Below are 20,241 nucleotides of genomic sequence, written 5' to 3'. Positions count from 1 at the left end.
ATGTCAACGGGATTAATGTTTGCCACCTGGAGGTTCCAATGCGTGCCGATATGCAGATACCGATTTTTTCGAATCCGTCCCTATGCAGGATGAGACTGCAGGGTTGGAGAAGCGAACACGTGACCTCGTGCGTAACCGTAAAAGGCCACAACCGCTGAGCGATGACGGCAGGTGCGTTCACACTTGATGTTGGCTATTATTATTGTGTGTTTACGTCTCCAGCGAATAGTTCCAAGTAGGAAGGAATTCACTTATTGTTATTTACATCTAAAATAAAGAGAAAACGAGGAATGATGGATAGATTAATTTAGTCGAGAAGGTGTTGTGGTCTCGACATATGCTTGCTGTCCAATCCAATAGGTTTTGTAGCATTCGCTTCCTTTGTATTATTCCTTAATACAATCTGTAGTCGCAAATAGATGCATCCGAGTGTAATGCTGAGGTGTCCTGGGCTGTTTTCCGAGTTCATGAGCGCGGGGCGCAAGGACTAAAAACCAAACGGCATACGTTTTATGTTTCCAAGCGAAATTACGGCCAACACAGATTAGATTACTGCCAGAGCGCTTCCCACACGCGCCATCCACGATGAATGTCCGCACTGCTCCGCGCTGCGCGCGTTATGGTTTCATATATCTGAGATTCGGTCGGCGAAGTGCCAAGCTCGGGATCCTGCTATCGACAAATAGATGGCGCAGAGGGTCCCGACCCCGGGCGTTGCAGCTTGAGCCTGCGAACGAGGTGGAGGGATTGGTTGGGGGGAGGGGGGGGCGTAGACTTCGACAGCTTGGCGGCGGGTTCCCAATCGCTATAGGGGGGCAGACGGCCGCTACCGCTAACTGTGTTATCCCTTTCTCCGCGTTATTCTAATGCAATTTTTGCGAGAGCGCATCCTTCTTGTGTCGTGCGCCCGTGTGTTAGCCGAGTCAGTGTGTGGGCCATCGGGCAGCTTTAACCGTCGTTCTTCCAAATTCTGACCGCGCGTAAAGAAGCACACTCCGTTCCCCGTTAACCCGTGAACAGGTGAAATATGACCTTTGTATTTCTAGACTGCGAAATGCTCTGCAATGAATGAAAGGCGCTCTCGAGCGCGGCTTATTATTCTTCGTTGTCATCCATAAAGGGGCTCTGTGAAACCACTGTCTTGCCTTCTTTACCTTTGAGTGCTTCACAATCATTCGTCATCATAATCTTACCGATTACTGCTCACTGTCTTCTTCGAAGATCCGCAGACCACCCAAACTGCTATCCACCTCCGTAATCGAGGTCTGGAAATTTCCTCCGAGAAATGCGCAGGCACTAGTGCCATTTACGCGGAAACCAATGACAAACTACAGCGTCATGATAAATGGCCAAAGAATACCATATGTTCGACCGTACAAGTTGCTAGGTGTCATACTCGACAGGGACTTGTCATGGAGCCCTCACGTATCATAGGGGAAAAAACAGTTGACAGGCATCTTACACCTGTTCATGTTTTACACTGACAAGACTTGGACAATGTCGACAAGTGCTATGCTACAACTATGCAGGGTGCTTTTTCTCGGCTTCCTGCAGCACAGCTAGCCAACAATAACCAACACAGGCAAAACGAATTTACGCACAATACAAAATGTTCAGGCTCAAGCACTCCGGATCTGTCTAGGCCTGCCCCAGAGTGCATCAACAGTGGCGACTATAGCAATCGCTAGAGACCACCCTGTCAAGACCCACATTTAAATTGAAGCGCCGAGGACACATATTAGGCATGTTGCCAGGACTCGATCCTCGCCACCACCTAGCCTCTCTACCAGCTGACAGAGCACGCGCCTCTTTCAGCCAAATGATGACCGCACATGGTGAATCATTACCAGTTTGTTTCACTCCGTCTGCGAGACCTTCGATTCCTCCATGGTGCCTCGCTCAGCCGAAAATCAACCTTACAATACCTTGCATCACGAAAAAAGCTGATATTTCAACAGCAGCCCTTAAACAGCTCACATTACTACTAGTTTACCAGAACTACCGTGACTCTACGCATATCTACACTGATGGATCTGTCTTGCGAAACAGCTCCGCTGCGGCAATCGTGATACCAGCGAAAGTTACAAACATTTAAAATTTAAGACGACTCACGCAACATCATCGACGGCAGCAGAGCTCTCAGCGTTCTTTATTACACACTTCATTACATCGGTGATGAACCGCCACACAAGTGGACGATCTTCTGCGATTCAAAGGCGGCACTGCAGTCTCTACTGTCACCTTTACGACGCAGGCCACTCGAGCAGCTAGTATTTTAGATCACAGAGACGATGCACCACATAAGTGATGCAGGCCATAAAATAACTTTCCAATGGCTTCCAAGTCACTGCGGGATTATCGGCAATGAACGAACCTTTCAAGCTGCCCGTTCAGCCTATACAGGTTAGCACTACGTACCATTACCACTTTCTAGAACTGACGCAGCACGGAAGCTCCGCCTGCTTGCTCGCCAGTGCACCACGCCGCAATGGACTGAACCACATTTCAGGAATTCCCGACAATGCTCTCTTTATCCCACATAAAGCTTTCGAGTACCATCAAAGCTTCGCCGTGGGGACGCCACTCTTTTGTATCGACTGTGGTTGGGCGTTGCTTTTACCAAAGCCTATGCGTTCCGCATATATGCATGGCCGACACCGCAACCTGTGACCACTGCGGCCACGAAGAATCGATTGCTCATATTTTGTGCGACTGCCCGCAGTACAGTCCACAAAGGGAATCCCTCCGCCACGAACTCAGCCAGCTGGACGACCGACCACTATCGGGAGAAGGAATTCTACACCATCGACAGGACCTAACGTCACAGAAGAAGGCCGTGCAAGCGCTACTGCGCTTCTTGCGATCTAACGGCCTCTGTGAACGCCTCTAACTGGAACGCCCTTCGTGTGTGTGCATTTTTTCTAATTCCTTGCTCTCTGTCCTCTTTCTAACCCCTATCTCCCAACCCCAGTGTAGGGTAGCAAACCGGAGACTAATATCTGGTTAACCTCTCTGCCGTTCCTCTTCAACTCTCTCTCTCTCTCTCTCTCAGAGATGCGCAGGATAGCGTCGGCTTTGGGTAGGATGTATTGAACCTGAAGGAAGACCACGTTCGAAAAAAAGGAACATAGGAAGGCGCAGCGTGGCTGCGATGACCCGCTGAGTATCGTGGCCGTTGCCCGTGATGCAAAGTGCCACTGTTCCACGATTCAACTCGCTTGAAACGACGAATTCCCAGGAGGTCTCAAATAAGAGAACTCGAAGCTTAGACGAGAGGAGGCGTCGCGGGGATACTGTAACGTGGGCGGTTGTACCACGTGAAGGAGTAACCGATCGGTAAATGTATGTACCCTCTTGTTACGAATGTTAAAGGTCGCTGCAACGGGCCTGGTCAGCGCTGATTTTATTTGCTTTCCCTGTGAATTTACTCATCTTTCGTCATTCCAAACGCGCTCAATCAGGCCACTACCTGCTATAGGTTGCGAAACATAGCGGGTCATCGTCGTGTGTGCACTGTGAAGCCCCACGAGAGAACTTTATCATAATCGGGAAACACTATACTGCACGCACGTAAACGGCAATATCAGAAGACGCAGCTTCGAGTGTCAGCGCTGGCAGATCTTCCTTGCCCGTTTAGCCAATGTGGGAAAAGCTTTTATTGCAACCACCGACTGTATTCCATCTATATTAGGTAAACATGTCAACAGCGACATGATTATCGTGGACATATATTTATAGCTTTCATGTTTAGGGAAGATAGCTGCGCAATTCGAAAGAAAGTTTCTAGCTTGTTATGGTTGATCGCCGCGCTACAAAGCGTCACCACCAGCAATGACTTTATAGTACACGTCCACCGCTACTCCGATATACGTCTCTACGCTATAGTAGATCTCCGCTAGACTGAATTGCACGCATGTATCTAAGGACAGCGAGGTGCCGAGTACATAAGAAATGCACACCGAACTGCGTTATATGTTTCCATTGAACACGACAGCAGACGGACAGACTGCATCAACGGAAGAGCTGACAGCACCGGGCGAGTATCCTATATACGAAATCAAGTTCCACACAAGGGTTACTTTAGATTTGAAGTGGTGTGTCATATTTCTTTTTTCAACAGAAAAAAATATAAGAAAACACAGATCACCTTGCCCTGTAGTGCGGTTTGGAAAAAAAAATCCTTGAGAAAATGCTTCACGCGAAATTATTGAATAATTTCGTGTATAGCGTCCCCCAAAGCAGCAGAGGTATCATAAGAGGCGTTGTGATTCAAGGCTCCGGATGAATTTTGACTACGTGTCGTGCAAGGGTGCTCTTATACATTCCTCTTGCCACCGGAATGCGGTTGCGCCACGGTCGGGAATCGAACTGCCGACCGCAAAGGCAGCCACCGCGCGGCGGATATAAGCACGGGTCCGCCACTTTGTAGCGGTGTTACAAGTTTCGAGCGATGTTAATTGAATAACCTTTGCGGGAAAAGAAGAAGAAAAAGAGTGAGCGAGGGTTTCACCCTCCACTCCTACCGAGCAGTCGTGTCGCTGTTCGCCTTCTTGCAACAAGAGAAAGCGAAGCCCGGCGTTAAAGAGCCCCGTATACTATAGAGAAGAAGCAAAAACAGGCGAACGGAAAGGCCAACGATGTCGCTTTTGCTTTCGTCCTCTGCCCTCCATCTCCCTCCCGGCACCTGCAATTCTCGCGTAAGATAAACACACAAGAAAGCTCGCCACGTGCACCGATGCGCACGGACACACGGAGAAAAAGAAATAAAAAAAAATATAGGCGGAGGTTGGAAGAGAAGGAGGGGGGGGTGGGGACACAAAGCTGGCTCGCGCGCCCCAGGCGCGCGCTCGCACAAAAGGCGCTCGTCGAAGAGCTTATATGGCGCCCAGTGCGCCCTGTGTATAGGCCGCGGCGCCGGGTCTCATACGGATTGTGTTTATAAATCTTGCTCCTCCCTGCTTAGCGATGGCCGCTCGCTGCTGCAGCAACAGTCCGACTGACAAGACGGACATGGGAATGTACTCTGCTTTTATGAGGCACAGCGCGCGCTGCCTTTTCCCGCCGGACCCGGCTTCCGCGAGCCGCGCGATTCATGGGCGGCCCCGGGTGTTGCGCGGCCCCGTGTCGCGTTCCGCGCACGTCCATACTCGGTGGCTCTGCCGCCTTTGCAGCCCTATACGCACGCACGCACGCACGCACGCACGCACGCACGCACGCACGCACGCTCGTCGCCGCGGTTCTGTGTCTTCGGCAGTCCGGATCCCGGGAGCACGTTTCCCTCAACGTCTTCATCACTCGGGCGGGCACGGACGCCGCCCCTTTAGCTAAAAAGCGCAGTTGAGCGCCCACTCGTGTTTATAGGCAGGTTCATGCCACGAATGTGGACAATGGTGGAATACTGGCGTATTTGGATGAACTGCCTGGTATTGGGGCGGGAATGCTTACACCATGCCTAGTGGTGAGTTTACTTGTCAACGGAAACATCAGAAGGTAGCCCCTAATGCCGTGAATATATATAGATAACGATAAAGTGACGCTCTTGAATATTTGCCCGTTGCACAGAACTACACTCCTTCGAACTAAGTAACCTTTCATCAGGAGCGTAATACACCCGGCTTGTAGTTTTTTATAGAGATGTGGAGTTGTTTGCATGCTACGAATATTGGCTTTCTCCTGAAATCAATTAAACCAGCTTTCATTTCTTTTTTTGAAGCTTTCTGTTTCCTCGTCTGTATAATGCGCAAGCTTGTCTACGAGAGTTTATTCCAGACTTCGGTATATGCTTGTTTTTTCGTACAAATTCGACGAGCTTTAATGCTGCCTACTGTCACGGAATAAGAAAGGGGAAAAGAAAAGTAACATTGAGATCAGCGAGAAATGCGGCTTAGGGAACTCATGTGGACTGATCCTTGCCAGCCGAGCGATCGGTTGTGCGCGATTTCGCTGTTCCGTTTCGTCCAGCGGATCTATCTTTTTCGCTTTTCCTTTTTCTATCCGCGCTCTTTTTTTCTTTCTCCTTCTTTACATCGACAAAACCCGTGGGAAGCTGCGTGGCCTGCGGCTGCCGCGGAGCTATACGGCTCCCGCATCGGGCTAGCCGCGTGTTGCGCTTCCAGCGGCTTGGGGCTCGCGCTCCCCCTCCTTGTCCGGATGTCGCTTTGCGTTGTGCTTTCTTGCCACGGCGTGTCCGCTTTTGAAGGCGGGCCCGGCGTTAAGCGGCGGCTGCCCTTCTTCCATCGTCGGCGCCGAGAAGCGACGGGGTTGGAGGTTAAGGAGGCATACACACTCGCACACGGCACTAAATGGGATCGGTTTCCCCTTCTTTCCCAGCTGTTGATCTTTTCTTTGGCTGGCGTCCGCTAACACGGGTTTCGTTTTAGGCGTGAACCGTTTAGGCCTCCGCCGGCGTCTTCCTGCGCAAGTCTGCCGGTCCCCGCGGGGATGCGCCCGCCGCGGGAGCCTCCGGTTGTTATTAGGCGACACGGCGTGTTGCCGGCAGAACACGCGGCCCGCGACACCGCGCGCGCGGGTGCTGCGCCTCTTCGGCAGCGTTGGGAACACGTCGCGACTCCTGCAGGCAGTCTTCGATGGACGACCGCGCTATAGCATTGGCACGTGCATCTTTGCGGGATAACAGGCGCGCGCGATCGATGGATTGGCGGGATTTGACTTTATATGAGGCGTAATTTAGGGCTTCGGAAGGGAGTCGTTGGTCAGCGGTGCTTTTCACCACCGCGCTAAATGAGATCACGGACGCAGGAAGATGCCACCATCTCTTCGTACGTTGTGTGTGTGTGTGTTTTTATGTCTCCTTTTTTTATACGTCGGAAATCCCGTTTATATTATTGGCACACACACAAACACACACGCACAAACACACACACACACACACACACACACACACACACACACACACACACACACACACACACACACACACACACACACACACACACACACACACACACACACACACGCGCGCGCGCGCGCGCGCGCGCACACGCACACACGAACGCACGCACGCACGCACGCACACTGGATTGTATGGATCGTACATCACTGGAAAACAGCATGGATTGTACATCGCAGCACATCAATGGAGTGTATGCGTTTGCGTGCAGTTCTTAGAAACTAACGAGCGTGTCCCTTTCTCGTTTGTAATTTACCGTTCAGGCTAAGTTATTGACTAGCGGCCGCAGTTCGTCTTGCTTGTTTCATTCTGCCTAAAGCTGGTTCCGTTACGCTCCGAATTCTCCCTATTAAGCTACTCACCAAGCGAGAGGGTGAGAACTAAGCTGGAGAGTAACTCTGTAAGAGTCGACGTGAAAGTCGGTGTGCGCATGCCTTCGATGCAATACATATATCTGTGTGCGCATTGGCATTGCTTCCGTCTTCATAGAGTTCAGCACTCCGTAGCGTTGGCAGAACGCATGATTTTAGCTAAATGATCAACAGAAGCGCTGCCTTGCGTTGGCCTGTGTTATCAAGAAGTCCCGTTCGTCGTTGTTTGTTGTTTTGTAAACCTCTGTCGTGCCATCAGCATGGGGAAAACTTCGTGTGTCTCTATCCCTTAGGGCGTCCAAGCTAAAGGCAAGAAAAGAAAGGAAAGTCTAGAACCGCGTGCATAAAATAAACACAAGCGAAAAATAATCGCCGGCACCAGCCAATAGACAAGTCCAATAGACTTGTATATGAGCGAAGCAGAGCAACGTTCCGCGCACGCACCTCTTATACAGGAGCGACCAAATCCTTTGTTTCGCCGCCGCCTGCAGGTCCCCGTTGATTCACTTGTCAGAAGTGGCCGGTTCTCCGGTGGCGCTCATTTCTCGGCATAACCTTGGCTTGCAGCTTCGCTGCTTCCTCAGAAGCTGCAACGGTCAGCGACATAAGCGGCTCCTGGATTAGGTCGGCCGCCATCTTTTTTTCTTTGATTCCCTGCCGCTCGCAGTTCGGCAACGTGCAGCGACAGCAGCGTCCCCTTTCCCGCGTGTAAGCCGGCTGCTCCATAATTGCCCCCAGGTTTACCCCCGGAGGATTATCTTTTTCCCGCTCCGACTGCATGCCAGGTCGTCAGACTATAGGCTCGCGGTATATAGACAACAGCACGCGCCGTAGCGCATTACTGCTGTTCCCGAACGCTCGCTGCCTCGTCTATATCAGAGCCAAGCGTTCGCGCTTGGCACCAATCCTTGCGCCTGTCTTTCAACAAAGCCGATCTCGCTTTTTCAAGACGCCAACATACAAACGGCTCCGTATGCGTTGGTGAAGCAGTGAGGTGCAGAAACTCGCGCCGACAGGTGATTGTCTTTTATGCGGGACTTGGAGCAAACTTGTTTCTTGTTGATAGCCACGGTGGACAGTGAATTATGGTCAGCGGAGACCACTGCTTGGGTGTTTAATGCTCCATATTCAATGCGCTGTGCCGTAATATAAAGGCTATCGCGGTTGGCACAATAAACTCCAGTAGTTGTCAGGCACACGTTAGCGTAATGGTGGCGTCCAACGCCTTCACTTGATTTTGGTTCGCATAAAGGTCAGGGATATAAAGGTGACGTATAGCCGACCCATTTGTTGCCACCGGTTTCCCGAAATCCCGTTGCCTTCAGCTGCGCTGAAGCATCGCCCCCTTCAGGGACTGTGCCGGCGGCATATAAGCTCATCAGAAGCGATACACTGCGTGGAGAACCGTCTCGAGGGTTAACGCCCCATCCGATAAAGCTCTGCTCGCGTTTGAAATGTCAAAAAGCGCTTCTCTCCAAAGTACGCAAAGAGGTGCCGGCCCTCAACCGCGTTTACCCTGCAGCGGCAGGCAATGCGGAGCTGGCACATATCGGCAAGGAGAGCACCGAAAAGCACGGCGCGCGAGTCACGAGGCTCCGGCGAGAGCCCGATTTGTCTAAACAGCCTCGGGGAGACAAACTCCCCGCCGGCCCAGAAGCGTTCCTGCTGCGAAAACGGATTACGCTGTTGCTCCGAGAGCTGAATCGGATTTAGGCCTGGCCTAAAGAGGCCGCCGGGGGCCCGGGTGGGGGCTGCGGGCCACCGCTTAGCCGGTGCGCAAGCGCGTGCGCCACGAACTGGCTCCGCGAGCCCGACGCTGCGTGTGCTCGCCCCATGTGTACGTGTTATGCGTATATGCGGTGATCCAAGCTGCTCTCTGATATCTCTGTGTGTGACTGGCGGAGTCCATTTGAAATAGCGGTTCGAGTGGAAAAGCTTAAACTATATATAGGCAGAACGACGCACACGAGCAATGCGGGGACGAATAAACTTGACCTCACGTCTGGTGAACATGTAGTGATCCAGCCTCCACTCAGAGGTCACTGTGTACCATTCGAGCAAGCCGACTACGAATAGTGCATTATGGTCTCCAACGAGGACGGAATATGAGACGCGAACTAGACACTCGCAGCGCTGTGCTTTCAACAAACGGTTATTTTTCCGTAGAAAGTTTCATGTCGTAAGCCCCAAAACAAAACAAAGAAGAAACGCCTCCCAGCTCCCCCTTCCCCACCTCTTTCCCTCACTACTCTCAGTGCTATTTTCTTCTTCTTCTTTGTCAGTGGGTAACAGTTTTTGAAGAAAACGATTGCCCTCTTTATCAGACCAGGCAAATGGTGACTAACTTAGACAATTCATACCTACACATGCATTTTGACGGCCTCCTTTGTATCTCCGCTCAACGCTGATTTATTTCAGTTGTTTCGAATTATCTTCAGTTGATCGCGTGATACTGGACAGGTTTGCAGGCAGAGTTTCTGCAGTGCCCACCAAGATGACTGTGAACCGCGCGATTAACATTGCAATGTGCTCTCTGAGTCGATTGTTTATGCAGCGCCTGGTTTGGCCAACGCACAATTTTCCGCAAGGGAGTGGAAAGGCGAAATGCGGCCCCTATCTAACCGTTCTGAATGCTGCATATAGTATAGCTGAGTCCCACGGCCGGCGACTGACTACCCTTGCAGTTTCATGCCAGTTCCACGCGTACAAACATAAGCTCGCCCTCGGTGCGTTGAGACGCTCCGCTTCCCACCGTTGTCGCGGACGTGCTACAGCTTCTTGAGACCGCGAAGCATCGCGCGAAATGGTATCGTGTGGTCGGCGGTAGCTGTCAGTTGGCGGCACAGACACCGTGTGGCACCGCGCACGTGTAAATTTCACATGAGTTAGAAGAGCCGAGTCGGCTTTATTTTAAACATTTTCCCCGCCCGTAGCAGTCAGTGTTAGCTCGGGCAATAATGGCACATTAAACGGAGTGGTCCGCGTCACGGCGTCTAAAGTTTCCCAGGCCGCGCACTTTAGCGCTCGAGGGCAGTCGCTACCACAGCGCCGCTGAGACCGGACCATAGCGGGGCAAGGTTGGGGTGCGGTGGGGCTTGCTGGTATCTATATACCCCGCCCTTTGCATTGCTTTCCGAAGTGGGCTGCTTTCCTCACGGCGCATTTATCGCGGATTGCGAAGTGAAGCGGTCGCACGTGGGGGTCGGCCCGCGGCGCACGTGACCGGGTCGGGGAACGGAGTCCTGCCTCGGCCGAGACCGTGACGCATTCCTCACTGCAAAGCCTTTTCGAGCTGCGGCCTGAAGGGTGTACTCTCTCCCCGCATCACGCGCGGGCCCTACGTTTGGCGTGCTCCGGTACTGGCACGCACCGCACTTTCGATCCCTGCCTACGGCGCAACAAGCCGTGTGAAAGTGCCTTAGTATACGTGGAAGTGCCGACTTTAAGCTCCTAGCGGCTCTCTTTTGGCCCTGCATCTCGGTTGAGAGAACGGAGATGTAAACAAATGACGGAAGCAACAAAACAAGGAAATGGAAACATGCAAAGCGGGTGAGAAAGATAGTATATAGTTGCGGTCTTATGAAATATTTTATCTTGCGTTTATATAATCTGCGGTTTCAGTCGCGAACCACAATCCGATTATGATGCCCGCCGTAGAGTGAGGGACTCCGGATTAATTTTGGCCACCGAGCTCGAGGTCGCGGGCTCGGTGCCGGACGGGGTGGCCGCGTTTCGACGTGGACGAAATGCGAAAACGCTTGTGTGCGCGCTGAGATTTAGGATTATGTTAAAGAATTCCAGGTGGGTCACGCTAATCCGGAGTCCCCCACAATGGCGTGTCTCGTTATCACATCGCGATTTTGGCATGTAAGGCGCCAGGATTTAATTTAAAGTTGAATTACAATTTTTAGCGTAATATCTCGATAACGTCGAGGTATCAAACTCTTACCTGATCCATGTTCTTATGTAAGTATAGCGACGCAGCTAAGTCGCGCCTATGATGTGCTAATACGCTTTGACTTCTCGCTAAAGCACCTCAGCGATTTCGTATATACGGTACGCCATGCAATACAATAATTCTTGTATACCACTCTCTCCCAGAAGCTTACCATACATGTATAAAGGTAGTAATTCTGAGCCACGGAAATTGCACGCTAGAAACACGGCACGACAGAAGAGTAGGCTTTCTAGTTCGACACTGCCATGCAATTTTCCCCTTTTCTTGCATCGTGATTTAGTTGCAAAGGGGTAGGCACACCACTTCTCCGACGCGGTATACGCCACACAGGCTTACATTGACGCGTTTTTTTTTTTTACGCTTCATTTATTAGCAATGCGGAAAGTGTTGACACCCGCGAAGGAGAGTATAGCATACGTCACGCTCGTCCATTGGCAGCTTTTCGCAGATGAAAGGACTCGGAATCCTCGATCGGAATCCAGTGACGCCAAAAGCGAGGGACGCTTGCCTTTGATATATATGATGCCGCTTTTCGCCATGCACCTCTCTCTCCCACGCGATAACATGGCAGAGCTTTCCGTGAAGAGAGGGATGCCGGATTGTGCTGCTGCGTCTCCCGCTTTCAGTTCGAGCCACTCAAAGATATTGAATTCCCGCCTCGTGTCATTCGTATATGCGCGGGGCAATGAAGTGATTACCGGGGCAAACAAGTCAAGCGTTGCGTAAGGAAAAAGCTAACGAGAGGCGCAACGCGCAGCAGCAGCGATACATGCGGCGACGCATGGCTATGAATGGCGGCGGCCGGGGGGCACCGGGTGCGGGCGGCAAGCAAGAGGGGCGCGCCCATTCATCTTCCACGGTTGTCGCTTTCTCAAGCGCCCTGACGAAGCGGCGCCGAGTCGACACGAGCCGCCACTCCCGAGTGTGCTGGCGCGTGCCCCGCGCCGGGACACACGAGGTCGCGCCGAGCAGCGGAATGAGTCATTCCATTCTTTTTGCGGCAGAGCTCAGAACTCCAGGTATCGCCTTATTAAAGCGCGAGCGCAGCTCTTTCTGCTATTTTGATTGATTACACGTCTGCACGGGAGCGGCGCTGCGTCCGCGTCGACGAAGCGCGTCGTAAGCGTTAACAGGGCGCTTTGCCTCTTTTGTAGATATTTAACGGACAGATTTAGAAAAAGCGGACATCAAGGGCTTGCGAACGCTCAACGGGGCTTAGTGTATCACAGAAATTGCGTCAGTGCACGACGCATGTGCAGAGCCCGAACTCTTCATGTACGCAGGGCAGATAGCATCCGCAAACTATTGGTCGGCTATACAAGAACCTCCTAACGGAGAATAAAAAAATTTATTTCTTGATTGGGGTGATGGACAGGAAGGATGTGAGCTGTCAGCTGATCTTCCGCCCGACACTGCAAGGTAGGCTCACGCGAAGCTTTGTACCCTTATACATATCTGGACGTCAGTGCTCACAGAAATGAACTTCATCTGCTATTTGCATGTAAACTCAATATCGTGGGATTGTCGTGAGCGTTTCCGGCGAAATGAAATCTCTGGGCTACCGGCTTGCTAAGTTGTGGCAGCACACGTGACCCCGTTGTCAACAACACCTCTGTTGGTTCGCAGGCTGGCTGTTCGTTTTACCAAAGTAGAAATTGTTCGCTGCTAGAATGTGGCTGCCGTCACACTTCGCATGAACGCGTCTTCTTGTTTCGCCCCAAAACAAAGGGGAAACTTTTTTCGACATTGCCTTGCACTGCTTCTGTCTTCTTCCTACAAGTGATTATGTTACCTTTATGAAGTCCGCCTATTTGGGGTAATTCCGTGCGAATTGTGACAACCCTGCTCAGTTTAAGTCTGACAGCGGACATACGTTCTCTCTATGCGCCGTTTACTGCTGAAACGTGCTCCGATGTTAAAACAGCGCCTCACTGGCTGAACGTATCGCCTCAGAGATGCATGTGAAGTCCATCAGCTTGTTTCATTAGAATAAATTCTTTTCACCTTGAGGTGTGCACTTCGGCTTCGCCTCGCTCATTTTTCATTCCGCACTTTTGGAACTCCGGAACGCGTTATCTGGAGTCGTGCAGCCCCTATTTAAACGAGCAATATAGTTTCAATCCTTCTGCCACCATCGCTTTTTGACAATGCTTTTTCCATACTTTTATTCTGATATATTTTTGGTTGTTTCGTTGATTTGAGTTTTCGGATGGATGGATGCTATGAGTGTCCCGTTTGAAACGGGTTGGAAGCTCTTGTTCTCATTTTTCATAACTTCCTACCTATGCGCGCGCGTACACACACACACACACACACACACACACACACACACACACACACACACACACACACACACACACACACGCACACGCACACGCACACGCACACGCACACACACACACACACAGACCAGATGGTACCAGATGGCTTGTCTTCCATTCATGAGGATCGTTTCCATTTCGCCAGGATTCATTCAATGTATCCAGTAACGCATTTCGTGCTCGCTCAACCAGGTGGCACAAAGTGCGGTATTATATGCCATCTGGTCCAGGCGACGACGACTGATTACACAAAGCTAGAACCGCATCGAGCTCCTCAGTGATGAAAGGCGGGTCCATGCGTGAATCCCGTGAATGCGGCATAATGCTACCCGCACCAAGTAAGCCTGTGTACGTTGACTGACCTGCAATCTTCTTGCAGAAATCTTCTGCTACCTCAATGTCCTCTCGACATTAGAAAAACACCAGGGCTTAGAATGGCACGCGTTGTTCGAGAAATACACGTAGGCCTCGCACGGTTCTCCATAATGAGAAAGGAGATTTCGCGGGTATAAGGATTAACAAAATTCCGCCCACCGATTCCCTCCTGGTTTGATGACGAAAAAATATAATAGCAAAGGGGAAGAGAGATGCGGCCATAATGAAACACAGAGTGATATGGGAATACCATAGGTACAGGCGCCCAAATCTTTAACTGGCGTGCGCGAGCGGGGACTTTTCCGGGCGTCAGCGCCGTATGACGGGGCGATGCTGGAAACAGCCTAGCAGACGATTGGCCCAGCTGAGCGGGCTTTGTCCGCATGCGCTTAGCTTCAGACTGTTTCCAGCCTCGCCCCGTCACACGGCGCTGACACACCGAAAAGTCGCCGCTCGCGCACGCCAGTTAAAGATTTGGGCGCCTGTACGAGGTGTTCCAGGGTATGTGTAAAGGTGTAATGGTTCCAGGACTTCCATTTGGAAATGCGGTTGTTTCCTTGAAGTTAGGGGTACAATGAGGACTCAATGACAACCAGTGATCACTGGGACGCCTTGCTTTGGGCGCTCACTGGAACACTACAAATGAAGCTATGCAGTGTGATACGGGCTGGACAATTTTTGAAGTGAGAATGAAGAACTGAGGAATATGGAAGAAAATAAACGAGCTGGGACAGTGTTCAGATATTTGTACAGGAAAAACATTTATTCACAGTGGAGCAAAAGAACTAGGAAGCTTACCAGCAAGTATGCTACCGGTGTGGTAAGCAATATGGCAACAAAGAACGTGAAACGCAAAGTCAGAGAGGCTGAGACAATTTCATGAATGGCGGCAATGGAAAATAAACCTGCTATGAGTAGCTACTTAAAAGGAAAAAGGGAAATCAAGAAAGAAACAATTTATGCTAAGTCAAAGGGAAGCGCTTTACTTTACGAAGCGAGATCAGGATGCCTTAGGACACGCACTTATAAATCGACATACAACAAGGAAGAAACACGTGCTTGCTGCGGCAAAGCCAGGGAAACGATGGAGCATGCTTTATTAGAACGTGAAACTGTCTGCCCAGCGGTCGATTAAGGCGCCTCTGGCCTCCTTGAAGCCCTTTGTTTCGGGAGCAGCAGGGGGAAAGTAAAAATGGTAGCAGAAAAGCAGAGAGACCACCAGCAACGGACGCGTACAAAAACAGTGTGTGTGTGTGTGTGTGTGTGTGTTTGTGTGTGCGTGTGCGTGTGCGTGTGCGTGTGTGTGTGTGTGTGTGTGTGTGTGTGTGTTTGTGTGTGTGTGTGTGTGTGTGTCCTGTGCTTCCATATATCTATTGCCTTCTTTTACCCGAGGTATTTCCTGGCCCTGTTCTGACACTTTCGTCCTGTTCTGTTGCATTCCGCCTGGCCGATAGCGTCTGCTAACTTTGGGTCTCCTATTTCTGTGCCTTCCCAACATTCCATTCAAGCAATGGGAATACTGTTACCCCAAAAACGGCCGTAAAAAGACACTGGGCGCGTTAAGTTAAGGCGCTCGAGCGCGCTCTAGCCAGCAGAGCGCGCTCTTTTAAGCTTAACGGCTAAAAAGCGACTTCCGGTGCGTGATTGCGGAGCGCGCTCTACGCGCACCATCCTGGAAACGGTGCGCGAGAGCGCGCACCCGCTACGGCTTCCGGAAAAATGACGTCTTTCCTACTCTTTCCACCAATGCAAGTCCGTTCTCCTTGCCCACTCGTTCCTCTCGCTGCCGCGCTGCCGGGCGTCCGAAGCTGCTGTCAGGCGAGATCGGCAACGTGTTGGCGCGCTTTGAGCTTGCATCGCATCGTAAGCTGCTGCTGCTGCCTCCGTCGCCGCGCGTCAAGTTCTTCTACCTCTTCATCGTCTAAACAAGGGCTGCAGAAGTACGGTCGGCGGGGCCATATTCGAGAAGCGCGCGAAGTGCAATAGCGGATGCGGAAGCAACATAACATTCGCCAGACGGCACGTTCGTGCACCCGAAAACAGTCGGCGAAAATGGCCGTTAAGTTAAGCTCCGAAGGCGTCGCACTCGAGCGCACTCGAGCGTGCTCCTTTGGAGTTCGGAGCGCGCTAACTTAACGCGCCCACTTGTTACCGAGAAAAACTGCTTTGTCACACAGGTCGTGCAATCGCTTTAAAAAAAAGATCAGATATATTTCCATGCTACAGAAACCGCACGAGATCTTAGGTGGTGCGGCTCCACGGGAGCCACGGCCAGGCGCCTGGAAACCGTCCGTCCCGTGCCAAAGTTCTCTGCACTCTTCACGTCTGGTCGTTGATGCTTGGGATTGTTTATGGGAGACCGATTGGTTCGGGTGCGGCAAACGGCTGTACGGACGGGTGATTGCTATTCCTTTCGTCGTAGCTTATGCGGCCCGTCAGGCTATAACGTAAAAACATGGGCGACGAGTAGTTGTCGTCACTTCCGTTCTATTTATCTCAGTCAGGTGCTGCTTTACTGGCGCGTGTTAGAGACCTCTTCCTCGGCCACCGTGCTGAGGGAGTTTGTATACGGAAAACTATGCCCACATTCTCCCTATCTTCAGTCTAATGTAGAAGGTGTTTTTGCATGTTATTCTCTTACATAACTGTGCATGTAAGTTTTCTGATTTGCACATCAAAGTGCGTGGACGGCATGTAGTTTCTTTACCTGGCGGCTGTTGACAGTTATTACTTATAGATGGCTTTAGGTCTTAGCATTAAGGCGAAAAAAATAAGCAAATTTCGGAGGCCAGCAATCTTGGTTTTCTGCTGTTTATGTGCACGGAATCAAATCGCAAGTTTTCACGTATGGAAGAACAACCAATGTTGGTTCATGTCGGAAAATATCTGAACGTCACCGTGCAGTGGCGTGCTTTGCTGCGGTCCTATTACAAAAGCAGTGAGAGTCTTGATCTTTTGGTGTGTCGCATGCCGCTGTCGGTGAACGAGCGCGCTTGGACCATCTAAGCTTCATACAGCCGAAATGTGGTAGTTTGGATCTGCGGCATTGCTTGCTGTTCTTATAGACGAGTGCCCAGTTTGCTGACACTGTATCGCTACACTCGAGCACTTCCTTTCAGTGTGCCCAAGTTTCAACAGTTCTCGCTGTGTACTGGTTAGCAAGTTCCAACAGCCATGATCTTTCTAGAACTGTGCTCAGTTGTTTTTTATTTCTGAAAAGTCGAGCTTCAAATTGATACGAGGCTTCTCACAAAGCTGCATTACAATTCTTCTCAACTATACGGGGCTCGACTTTCGTCTGTATAGTGGTCTTACTTTGTGTGTTATGCGATGTGTTGTCGTGTGCCTTCCTCTTTCCTGTTTTTTTTTTCTCTTTCCGCTTCAAGTGGATGGGTGTAGTGTTCCTTTCAGGAGAGAACTGCTAGCCCGCTTTTCTTTATGTAGGTGTGGTGTTTATGCAAGGTGGTTTCTTTTTAGGCAATGCGGAGATCTTATAAAAAAAGCTATGACCGTGAGACACCTGTCGTCTTCGCATACGAGCTATACGGCGAGGCGGAATGTTGCTTATAACTTGATCTGGAAAGACTAATTAACGACAATTTATGGATTAGCTTTTTAATTAATGCCCTAGAGGCTAGTTGTTTAAATGGTGAATTTGAAGGCAGTCACGCTTTAATGCGCCGTCATTTTTTAAACATCTTGAAAATCGCACCTAATTTGAGATATTTATCGTCGCATTTCAACGGTAAATCCAGGCAATATCGAAACCGAGCGCCACGGGAGCGCAGGAAAGGCGGCGCCGCAATCATGCCAGACCGAAACGCCTCCTGACGACAAGCGCTAGGAAATTTGAAACTGACCCGTCTCGGCCAGTCGCTGTACCTACTGATATGACAGGCGTTGCCTGGCAAGCGTTTGCCGCTGTGTGTCGGGTTTGCCGCGGAATGCTGTCATTCAAACTTCGCCCCGCACTTGTTTACGGAGCGTTGCCTTCTGACGTGCAGCGGGACGCGCTCACTCTCGATATTGCCTGGATTTGGCCTTCAGTTTCGATGATGAATATCTCGTGCCGTTCTTTATATGGGTAAGCATTTCTATGCCTACCCAACGAGGAAACCTGTCCGACCATCCTTCCGTAACGTAAGACGATCGCTTTCAAGATAGGACCCGCAGCAACAAGCTAATTGACCTTCGCGCTGCCTTTCGCTTGAACGCGAACTAAGCGGCACGAACACAGCCCACACGAAGCTATGAGCACTCGGCGCATTCTGTCCCTATCGCAGATCGCTTCAAGATATGGCTCGCGCCGCCGCGCCGTACGCAGCGGCCGGAATACGGTTGACCAAAGTTGATAATGGTTTGACGTGGATGGATAAGGCGCTAAAGATCAATAACGGCTTATAATGATCGGAACGTCATCATCGCACCCTGCGCCGCAGCGCTGTCGTTTATACTGGCCGGATCAAGTTTCGTAATATTGATAATGACACCGGGCTGCGTGGAGATGAGCAAGTGGCAGAGTGCTTACGCATACTTGGACAACTCCCAGAGGAGTTTGTGCGTGAATCGTTTTAGATTTCTAAAAAAAAAAAAAGGGTATGCCATAAATTGTGACGCCCTACAAGTTCTCGATATATACAATTGTTTTCAAGTTCACAACTGATAGGTTAAACATTTTTTGTTAAATATTATATTCAGAGTACCTTAAGCAGCGGCAAAGTATTTCCGCCTCGGCGTAGAGCTCGTAAGCGAACGCGACAGGTGTCTCACGGTTGTCGCTTCTTTATGAATAATCTGTAATCTTTCTCTCTTTCTCTCTCAAAAAAAGGGGAAAAAAACACTGTATAATATTACATCGACGGGGAGCAAAATGTAAAAAAGAAATGCTTGTGTACCTAGATTTAGGTGCAGGTTAAAGAACCCCAGGTGATCAAAATTAATCCTGAGTTGCTCCACTACGGTGTGCCTCATAATGACGACGTGGCTTTGGCACACGAAACACCAGAGTTTACGTTTACATGATTTCTAGCAATGTTTGTTAGACAGGAACACATCTTTGGTTAAGCCTAGCATGCCGTAGCCTGAAGAGCAAAATGTTATTTCTGCGAGTGCTGCGGAGACTGTCGCACAAACGAAACCACGACTCATGAATGCAACACCGGACGTTACGTTAAACCCTGTCAATCAATTGCACAATTGAGAAAAGTTTATGATGCCGGAGACGATTTAAAAACGCCTGCATGGCGCATAATCACCGTTGCGTTTTCGCGTTACGGTCAGAGGCGCCTGCGGGGGCTAGAGCGAGACAACCTGTGTATGCGCCGACACTCTTCAGCTCTGGGTGAGGTGCGCGAGGTCGTGTTCGACGCGCGTTCAGGCTCCATAAACGCCCGGCGACGCCGAAAGCTGCTTAGTTGGCGCGCACAGTTTGCTGCGTTCGTTTGGTGCGCGCGCGCCTCGTACGCGAGCGCATCTGGCCGCTCATCGCGCCGAGTGCTCGCGAGCGTAAGTGGGCAGAGAAGGAGCAGGTTTAAGGGGCACATAAGTTAGCCGACTGGCGAAGGAAAACATCGGATGTCAAACAGGCGCTCCTCGCCCGTCGGGTCGAGGCGAGGTTTACGAGGCAGGACGGTTCGCGCGCGCGCGCTGACGAGGAGGGCGAGAAGGGCCGCGCTCCCGGGTGGGCCCTGCGGCCGACGGACGGGCGCATCGTTCGCTCGCGCCAACGAACGTGTTCCATGCGTGGGGGCAGTTGTCATAACAACTGAGAATAGGAGTTGATCCTTGCGCCGGGCGACTCCGCGGGTGCGCCTCCCGGCTGGTCTGCAGACGTGGCCGCCGCGAATAAGCATAGGCAGATGCGGCCCGCGCTGCCCGTCCGCTCCTTCTTGTTTGTCAATCCGCGCGCTGGTCTCGGCCGTTTTCTTTGCGCGCGGTCTCTGTGCGCTGCGGCGCCACTGCGAGGTCGTCGGGTGAAATGACCAAGGTGGGTCGGCGGGCACGCGTGAACGGGGCGTCGTCGGTTGCGTGCTTGGCGGCGTCCCCGTCGGGTGACGAAACGTGTTCGCCGAGCTGGAGAAGAAGAGTCGCGGCTTGCGTCGAGCAGAGCTTGCTCCTCGCTGCACGCGTTTAGTAGGCAGCCGGCGGAAATACGAAAGAGCGACGAAGCGAGGCTTGCCGGCATGATATGACGTTTTAGTGTCGACTGTATCAATATACTATTTCATATTTCGCGATGATTTTGCGTGCTGGAGCGCCGTGATTATCACTGCGAACAGCCAGTCTGCCCGGTGCATGATAATTGAC

The 20,241-nt window shown here is 51.2% G+C and overlaps 1 protein-coding gene across 5 annotated transcripts in view; it reads left to right on the top strand.

The window, feature by feature from the left end:
- Positions 1–20,241, top strand: part of LOC135897768 (sal-like protein 3) — a 175,748-nt gene that overhangs the window by 135,858 nt on the left and 19,649 nt on the right. The window contains exon 1 of one of the 5 annotated variants that reach the window (XM_065426478.1): positions 12,557–12,658. The exons of the other annotated variants lie outside the window; for them this stretch is intronic. Coding sequence (XP_065282550.1) covers positions 12,607–12,658 — 52 coding nt within the window. The 5' untranslated portion in view covers positions 12,557–12,606. Of the gene's footprint in view, positions 1–12,556; positions 12,659–20,241 lie in introns of those variants that run through there. 5 annotated transcript variants of the gene reach the window in all.

Source organism: Dermacentor albipictus, chromosome 1 (assembly GCF_038994185.2).
Source record: "Dermacentor albipictus isolate Rhodes 1998 colony chromosome 1, USDA_Dalb.pri_finalv2, whole genome shotgun sequence".
Taxonomy (NCBI): domain Eukaryota; kingdom Metazoa; phylum Arthropoda; class Arachnida; order Ixodida; family Ixodidae; genus Dermacentor; species Dermacentor albipictus.
Note: the sequence above shows the minus strand (reverse complement) of the source record. Positions and strands in the feature narration are given on the sequence as shown.